This window comes from Pyrus communis, chromosome 4 (assembly GCF_963583255.1).
Source record: "Pyrus communis chromosome 4, drPyrComm1.1, whole genome shotgun sequence".
In the NCBI taxonomy this organism is placed as follows: Eukaryota; Viridiplantae; Streptophyta; class Magnoliopsida; order Rosales; family Rosaceae; genus Pyrus; species Pyrus communis.
In genome coordinates this window covers 15,978,765-15,987,810 of record NC_084806.1, presented here as the reverse complement: position 1 = coordinate 15,987,810, position 9,046 = coordinate 15,978,765, and the positions used below count along the sequence as shown (strand labels likewise).

At 40.0% G+C, this 9,046-nt stretch overlaps 1 protein-coding gene across 1 annotated transcript; it reads right to left on the bottom strand.

Moving 5' to 3' along the window:
- Positions 1-391: 391 nt before the first annotated feature.
- Positions 392-7,213, bottom strand: LOC137731885 (mediator of RNA polymerase II transcription subunit 8). The gene is made up of 9 exons (XM_068471130.1): positions 6,206-7,213; positions 5,935-6,118; positions 5,553-5,660; positions 5,386-5,450; positions 3,042-3,317; positions 1,859-2,065; positions 1,077-1,130; positions 813-873; positions 392-689 (listed from the first exon to the last, which is right to left on the bottom strand). The coding sequence occupies exons 1-9, from the start codon at positions 6,662-6,664 to the stop codon at positions 472-474; spliced, it is 1,632 nt and encodes a 543-aa protein (XP_068327231.1). The 5' UTR covers positions 6,665-7,213; the 3' UTR covers positions 392-471.
- Between the last annotated feature and the right edge of the window lie 1,833 nt (positions 7,214-9,046).

Genomic DNA, 9,046 nt, shown 5'->3' with positions numbered 1-9,046 from the left:
TAAAAAATAAACCCATCGTAATCATCAGTCAAAGAAATATGAGGATCGAGGAGGAGCCATGGCGGTTCTCGTAGGCAAGTGAACAATGAGGACAGACAAAAAACGCCCGACGACCTGAAACCGCAAACGGAAAACCGCGTGGGACCACGATTATTGCCCAAACTTCAATTGAAAACTGAGACCATCTTTCTTTTTGGTTTTTGGTAAAAGAGTATCTCGTTTTTGTAATTGGCATTGGGTCGAGTTTTCAATTCTCTCTAAACTTGTACTTGTTGTCGATTTGCCCCTTGAACTTTTATTTTATACTTCTCCAAATTTCCATTATCATCACATTTAACCACAATAAATTTTTTTTTGTTGCTAAAATTGTCATATTTCAAGAGAGTTGAACTAACAATTAACGTTAATGAACTAAATAATAAAAGTTAAATATTTATCGAGTATGTGTCGGACAAACACGAATAATTATTGTCATTGCTGGTTTTGTTGTCTCTGCTGGCCAAAATTGGGATGATTTTGTGGTGTGCTCTGAAGTGCTACCATATTAGACTGCAGATTCTGAGCATTCGGCGGAATGTTTCCGAACGAACCTTGTGAACCATGTTGCAGTTGCTGCTGCTGCTGCTGCTGCTGCAGCTGCTGTTGTAGAGGCATCATACCACCGGTATTTGCTGCTCCCATATTAAACACTGCAAGCAAAGACCCCAACTTCGTTTGAGCCAATTAACAAGAAGTGGATATTTGAAATCGTAATTCATATAGTAGATATTCGAAGTAGAACATAACACAAAGAAAGGGGGCTTGTGTCATACTTTGATCACTCAAAATTTGGGAAGCGTGACTCCTCTGAGGATTGCTACCAGGCATTTCGAACTGTGCAGCAAAAAGATAATAAAAAGGATTGTCATCGCATTTGTCGTAACTAGAGGAGCTCACCAAGTAAACGACACCTCATTACCAAAGCCATATTTTGGAGCTCAATCGATGCTCCAATGCATTAGTTATGAACTCGCTTAGCTTTTTTAAAATAATTCACCTAGGGTTAAACAACAAAGCTAATCACATTGGAGATGTACCTGCATTCGTGGCAGAACTGATGGCGAGGACATAGTAGCCGACATGTTTGGTATCTGAAACAGGAAAAGAAATGAAGATAAAATGACATAGATACCACTTTTAAGCATGGGAAACAAAACATAGAGGCGGAGTTATGCAAACATTACACTGTATTCAAACACAAGCATATCAATGGACAAGCAAGCAATACAAGTTGATGTAGGGAATCGTCCGGTGAAGGGGGAATTATAATATACATGGCATGAAAAAAAAAATAGCCATGACTTTTAATTTTTACTATGCATGTCGTGCTTCACTACCATGAGAAATAGCAAATATCTTCAACTCAGCCCATAGAAAAAAAATTCAATGTTCTGCTTCAGGCTAGTCTGGAAAGGATTCTCAAAAGACATTACAAGCATTCCCTCCCATATAGCTTCATGAAAATGCATTGTGTTAAACTTAAACATAATCACCACCGGGGGAAATTTGTTCAAAGAAAACTATCCTGCCAGAAAACAAATGTGATTCTGGCCTATACTTTCATGCAAAGATCAGATCAACACATAATTTCCTCCAAAAAATGTATCAAATCAAAGCTGCGTTAGCATCAAGAGAAATAATGAAATTATAAAATAGTAATTGTCCATTGACAAGAACTTTCCCACTCTTTTTCTTCTCTCTAATCACTAGGTAAAAATTTCCCCACCATGTTGCATTAGAAAAAGCAGTTCCATTTGGCAAATATAAAAGAAAAACATTTAATGAAATAAAATGACGACGAACAGGTATATAATCCAACCATTTGACTTGGTGTCGTTTGAGCAGCATTAAACAATGCACTATTAGCAGTGCCAGAAAACTGGCTAAGATGGCGATTCAATTGGCTTCCCGGGTTAAGTTGGTTCTGACCAATGCCATGTTGTACATGTCCAGAGGGCAACTGCCGACCTTGAAATTGCTGGTGCCCCAGTGGCTGAGAGAATTGCACTTGATGCTGTCCATGTAACTAGAGAAAAAATGAAATAAAATGTATTAGTTAAGAAACCCATAAAAGAGGGGGACGTGAGGGGAGTTGCAGACAAATAATTGTTCTTTTTCATTGTTGATAAGTTCATGCAAATGCTTACCAGTTGGTTAAATAGAAATATTAAAAGGAAGACAAGTGACGTCAATCCAAAGACATGTTTTAGCTAATATCATGTGAGAGAGAGTATAGCAAGCCCACTGCAATCCTAGACCTAAAATTAGAACAATAGTTTTTCCCGTCATCTCTGATAGGAAGGTAAGCTCCTCATGGCTACAAACCATCGAACATAGTACAAGGGGAAAGCAGCTGCTCACTCCCCATGTTTCTCTAACCATCCTTTTGGAGGTGACAAACTCTTATCCAACTCTAATAATTGGATAATGAATGCCCAGCTTATAGGCACATATGCAAAAGGCTTGTAATTTGTCAGGATGTCTAGGTGCTAATTAACAATTCTTCCACTTTATAAAACAAAAGGACATCCCAAGTAAAGTTAGTAAACAGAATCACAGATGTCTTAATAATATCTTAAAGTACATAACCACCCCTGGAATGTGAAAACTTCAATGAATAGAGCATCTAGAACCTTAGAAAAACACAAGAGATCTCCTAAAGGATGATAAAAAAGAAAGGAGTAAATAATAATCAGGGTTCGTTATACACAGAATAGAGATATGCAACCAGGCTCTGGAAGAAAGAAAAAAGGGATAAAAGGAGCTAGCAACAAAGTTACCGACTGAAACTTCTGATTCTACAAAACATATGTTATAGTCAAAAGTTACATTCTCTAGATGACAGGTCAAGAAACTATCTTCTTTTTTTTTGGATAATTCGTCAAGAAATTATGTAGCAAAAGAAAATAAAAGAACCACATCAAGACATTAATAACATGGATGATACAGAAAAGGTTCCAAAACTGCAGTATGGTACAAATAATTTTGCCTTAAAACCTTACTTGTCCTATTCCTTGCATTGCATTGTGCCTAAATTGTTGCTGAGCCAGGAGTTGCTGATGCTGAGGTAATTGCATCAACTTCTGCTGCTGTGGCTGCTGTTGTTGTTGCTTCTGTTGCTGGCTTTGTTGTTGAGGAGATGGGGTATTCATCATAGTTGTACCAGACCTTGGTGAGTTGGCATATGGCAGCGGAGATGTAGTTGTGTTATCAAAGTTTGAAACACTTGCACCACCAGGAGATGCAGCTGGCCTTCCCATAATTTGTGATCCAGAAACCTGCTTTTGACATTGTAGAGTAAGAAGACCAGAGCATAGTATAGTTGAATTATTTAAACTGTCACAGAAGAAGAGACCTTATCATTATATATCAAGCTCAAGTTCACACTAAGGCCATCTCCAATGGTTGTCCCAGATTTAGCCCCCATTCCTAAATATAGCACACCAAAAATATAGTTTTTAAATGAATAGTTCCATCCCCCATGTTGCAGGGGCTATATTTTATTCTTCTCAACATATTATTACTTGTTAGCATATTGAGAAATATTATGGTACATTACTCACCCATCAACTACTATGTATGTTTAAATTAATTAAACTTCTATTTATTGAAAAAACAATATATAAAACTTCTATTTATACATGTTCCAACTTCCAACCAAAAAAAAAATATACATGAATAACTTTAAGGCTTTTTAGCCAAAATGGTCCATGAGATTTCCCTAACTCCTCACTTTGGTCCCTGAGATTTGAAATCCATAGAAGTGGTCCCTGAGATTTGAAATCAATAGAAGTGGTCCCTAAGATTGTCCACCATCAATCATTTTGGTCCCTCGGTGAAAAACTATGTCAAATAAGGATCAAAATAACAAAATTACCCTCAATATAATAAACAATAGGCCAAAATGATTTGACAAAAATTGAGGGTATTTTTATCATTTTATCCTTATTTTATGGAGATTTTTCATGGAAGGATCAAAATGATTGAGTGTGGAGTGTGGACAAACTCAGGGACCAATTCTATCGATTTCAAATCTCAAGGACCAAAGTGAGGAGTTATGCAAATCTCAGGAACCATTTTGGCTAAAAAGCCTGACTTTAAACTAATTAATTAGTAATTAGAAAAAAGTCATTTTGTTTCTCCCATATTCTTCATCCTCATCCTAACCTGTTTGTCTCTTCAGCCTTCTCTCTTCAAACCCCAGCAGCCACCCTACCCAAATTGAACCACAACCACACCAGACCAGCCATCATCTCTCTGACCCAATGGATTTCAATGACACACATCTTGGGGATTGTTTCATGTGGGTGTGTGATATCTGGTGCACTGCGCCACACCAGATCACAACCACCCAGCATCCCTGATACCTTTTGCACGTGGTGGGCCCCTTCAACAGTATTGCCCTGGGCCTTCAACTGGGCTATATTTGACTTGCCCAGCAGCCCATTAGCTCGGGAATCTTTTTTCAAGATTCCGTTTAGCCCACCATTGGAGATGGGTTTTTGTTAGAAGTGGGCTATATTGAGCCCTTTAGCTCTCCATTGGAGATGCCCTAAGGAGATTTAACATCACCTTGTTTTGGCTAAGGTTGAACAAAGTTCAGTTGCAGGTCCAATTAAAAATCAAACCTAATTTAACCACTAATTGGGTTTGAATTGAAGTGGGCTTAACTCAACCCAGTTATAAAGTAAAACTATGATTATTGAAGACAATCCTGGACAATGAATATAAAAGATTAGATGACGGAACCATGCTGGCGAGGATACCAAAACAAGTAGACTAGCCAGCCTGATCACCAATCAATGTCTCAAGATCAACAGGAGAAGGATCCTCAATGCTCAAACATCAAGCTCATTTTCGCTTGGTTAAAAAAAATAAAAAAAATCAAATTGAATATAACATAACTAGAGCATTAGGGAACATAAAAACCATATATTTGACCTAACAATGACAAACGAAGCAAGGGGTCCCAATGAGATGGAAAGGGCCATTGTGGAAAGTATTGCACTAAGCAGTGGAGACTTTTGAGGTGGTAGTCTCCCAACTCCCTAGTGATGTGAAAAAAAGATGGAGATAAATGCCGAAAATATGGCCAGAATGAATGGTGTGAGAAAACGTGAGGAAAGAAAAAGAGATCCGTGAACTTGTACTTTCTGCAAAATATGAGAGCAAGAGACACAGAGAGAGGGAGATGAAGATGAAAATAATACTTTCAAAGATGAAGACCATGCACAAAATGAAATAACATTTAGCATAACTTGGTCAGCAGATTGCCTCACAAATTTGCAAGCATGAAAGAAGAATTAAAACAGACAAAGTTGCCCCTTAAGAGGACTATCATCTAACCTGCATTAGAGGGCTCTGACCAGCCAAGTTACTTGATGATACAGGGGTATTCTTTGAGTACATCCCTGAAAATGTTTAAGGTAAAGTCAAAGGTCGTGGATATAACCAACTATATAAACTTGGTTAAATCAGGATTCATAATTGAAGAAAACGTAGCTGATTATTACCCGATGCTTCAGGGAAAGTTTGCACTCCATCACCTACACTGAGTACATCTACCAGATGCATTGGAAGTGTAGGTGCATTCTGTCTTTGATCTCCAGGTAACCGTAAACCTGCATAAATATACAAACCCATCTACAAAAATCATATACAAGCATATACACTTTGAATGACAAGTTTAAGGAGAAGCGGGACGTCTAAAATCATAAACATTTAGAGACAGTATTAGAAGGTGAAACAAAGAACCAAATCCAAATACGAAGACAGAACTCAAAGCTGACCAAGAATAGTAGAGCATACGAATTAAACGTCAACCAAATTCGATCAAGCAAGTCATTGACGACAATGCACCATAGAAAAGCTGAAAACTTTTTGATATAAAGTTACCTTCGCCAAAGTTAACTGCAGTTCGGAGAAGATTCTCTTGCTCTTGAATTTTGGCAGCCTGCGCCTTGTCCAGAGTAGGAACAATCGGAATGCCTTGACGGGTTCCAAAACAGTAAGCTTTTCGTGTATCAGCCAACACTTTCTCTGCACTTTCACAAGCAGCTCCAATCATATCAATCCTCGCCTGCATACAACAAACTGAAACTTTTAAATTTGAATATCATACACCAAAACAGCAAAAACCCAGATGCCAAATTAAACCCTAAATTACCTTAAGCTTGTCAATTTGGGAAGAAAGTGGGAGGTTCTGCAACCCATGAAGCAATTGCTCCCTCTTTCCATTGTCTTCAACCTCCATCTCCGGCAACAGCTTTGACGACAGCATCACTGGCAACACCGTGGCGTTTTCGGCGTTGACGTTCTTGGGGTGCACCACGAAGGCCTTGGAGACCTTTTTGATTTCGTCGACGATATTGAAGAGCTCGAGGTTGACCATGGAGTACTGGCTCAGGATGTCTTGCCATTTGGGCGTGGTGTTGGCGTAAGCGTAGGCGTTGAGGTCTTCGAGAATGCGGGAGATGGCTTTGAAGAGGCTGATGGCTCGGGTCTTGACGGCCTCGAGATTCAGCTGCTGCTGCACGGCGTCGTTTAGTCTCTCCACCGCCATGGGTTGCGGCGGTTGTTGGGGCTGAGGAGGTTGGTTCTGGAGAACGCCTTCCATGGCGGCCATTGTGGTATGAGAACAGGGGCGAAGGGAGTTAGAAACGGTGAAAGATGAATACGACCCCTCCCCAATTCCTATCTACGAAACACCAACCCCAGCCACCCACCGATGACTCCCCAACCTCCAAAGCCAGTCCTCGCTTCCCCTTTCTCCCTTTCTCGTTGTCGTCCTTCAGATCGAAGGTTGGCGACCTTCAATTACCTGGAAAAATCAACATGGGAAGATTGAAGGTTAAGCTCCCTCACACACCTCTTCCCGTCTGCTCCGCCGGCGGCAACACTTCCTCTCTTTGTTCTGACACCACCCAACTACACCCGTATTTCCTACCAATTTTCCCCAAAAAAATCACAACTTTCCTGAGGAAACCAACCCAAGTTCCCACTCGGAAATTATAGACAAACAAAAACCCAAATCGTGCCCCAGGTTCCAAATTTAATTCCTTAAATTACAGACCAGACCAGAAGCAATATGTTGGAGTACGGATCTTGTCGCCCGCGTTCGCGTGCCGGGTCACCGTAGTTTTGCCAATGAAGTGGGGTTGGGATGAGAGAGAGAGAGAGACCGCGTGGTTTTGGATCGAGTAAGAGGGGTATATAGTCTAGATCCTTAGAGCAGTTCCACCGTGGGCTATTGCCCGATGGACTGGCTCTCAAATAGGGCCAGAGAGCCCGAGTGGGGAGGTCCAGCTTGTGCTGGGGTGGAGCCCGAGCGGGTCTAAGGGAGAGGCCCTGCAAGAGTTGCCAGCCCGAGCGTCTAAAGGCAACGTGATGCAAGGTTGACATTTGGGCAACATCAGCCAAGTTTTATATATTTTTTGCGTTAGGCGCGTGCGCTTCAAGCGCACGTGGGTGCTCGTTGTCCGACACAAATTCAAAGTTGGGGCCCGCGGCACTTTTCTGAGATGTTACTGTTAGGGAGGCCACATGGCTTCCCCACATCCGTTAGATTTCAACAGCTATATTTTATGGACCATTGGATTGCCAACTGTAAATAAATTTAAAAAACCTTATTTAATTTCAGCCATTGGATATGAGATCAACGGTCTACGCTATTCGGCTTTATAAATTAAAAAAAAAACAATTTAAAATTCTAAAATGTTACCGTTGTGCCACATGGGACAATCTAGAGTGTTGCCATTCAAATTTTTTTTTAATCCAATGGCAGAGACTAATTATGTGAATAAAAAATTTTAAAAAATGTAGAAAATTAATAAAAATCCGAAAAAATAATTTTACTTTTCTATAAATACCTTCTCATTATTTCTACCTTACACAACATTTTCATATTTTCTCAACTACTTCCAACCACATTCCTATCTTTCTCTCAAAGTTTCAATCCAAATTTTTTCCAACAAAATGACTAATGATGTAGGTACGAATTGAACACTTTTTGAAGATGTTGCGTTATGTACTAGCTGGGTTGAAGTTACTCATGATCCGATTACGGGTAATGAGATGCAGTTGTGAGAAATGTGGAGTCTTATTCATACCAATTATCTTGAGAAAATTGGTGGGAAAAGAACCAAAGAATCGATGTCCAGTCATTGGAAATTACTTAGCCAATCGTTTAGTACGTGGAGAGACGCCTTAGCATAAGCTAGTAGTAATCTTCGAAGTGAGGAAAATTTAGCGGATCAGGTAACAATATATTATTTATTTGTTTGTACTATACCCAAATTTACACTACCAACTTTGATCACAATTATTTCTTCTCTCACATTGAGGTCATTTTGAGCTCCCGGAACCCTGAAAAAGGTGTGCCAAATTCATGTATCAAAAGATGCTACCGCCTCCAAAATGATACTTTTTGCTCCTTTTCTATCCCCATAAGCGTCTTGTCATGGACTTGGACAGTTTTTCCAAGTCCAGTGCATACAGTCAATGCTTCCAATCATCCTAGGAAAACCTTGCATCTCGCCGTTCTTCAGAAGCCTTTACAAGTCCATCTCAATAGGTCTCCGGAGGTACTCTGCTGTATAGATAAATTCGATTGCTCCGCAAAACCTCATCAGGGACTCAAAAATGGTTGATTTCTCCATCCTCGCTATCTCATCCACTTGGTCTGCAGATGCTTCATATGCAAGCATTTGCAAGGCAGTAGTAATTTTTTGCTCAGGAAGGAGATCCATAACACCAAAAGCATCTTTCTTTTGCACAAAGTAAGAATCATGATTGCAAACAGCAATTATGATTTTGTTGAACAAATGTCATTCTATTCTATAACGACGTCTAAAGTACGCATCAGGGAATGCACTATTATGGACAAAATAATCGTCCAAGAGTTTCGTACTAGAGTCGTTGCCTGCTTCTATCAAGGTTTGCGGAACGGCTGGGCCTGCAGATCTGAGCTACATCTTGGATGACTCGATAGGAATGTGAGGCTCTGGCC

Bases quoted from the DNA above. Each gene is read 5' to 3' on its own strand.
- LOC137731885 (XM_068471130.1), bottom strand. From the start codon at position 6,664: ATGGCCGCCATGGAAGGCGTTCTCCAGAACCAACCTCCTCAGCCCCAA. The intron at 2,066-3,041 runs GTAAGGTTTTAA...TTTTTTCTCTAG, and splicing joins CAATGCAAGGAATAGGACAA to TTACATGGACAGCATCAAGT. The intron at 1,131-1,858 runs GTTGGATTATAT...TTCCTGTTTCAG, and splicing joins AAACGACACCAAGTCAAATG to ATACCAAACATGTCGGCTAC.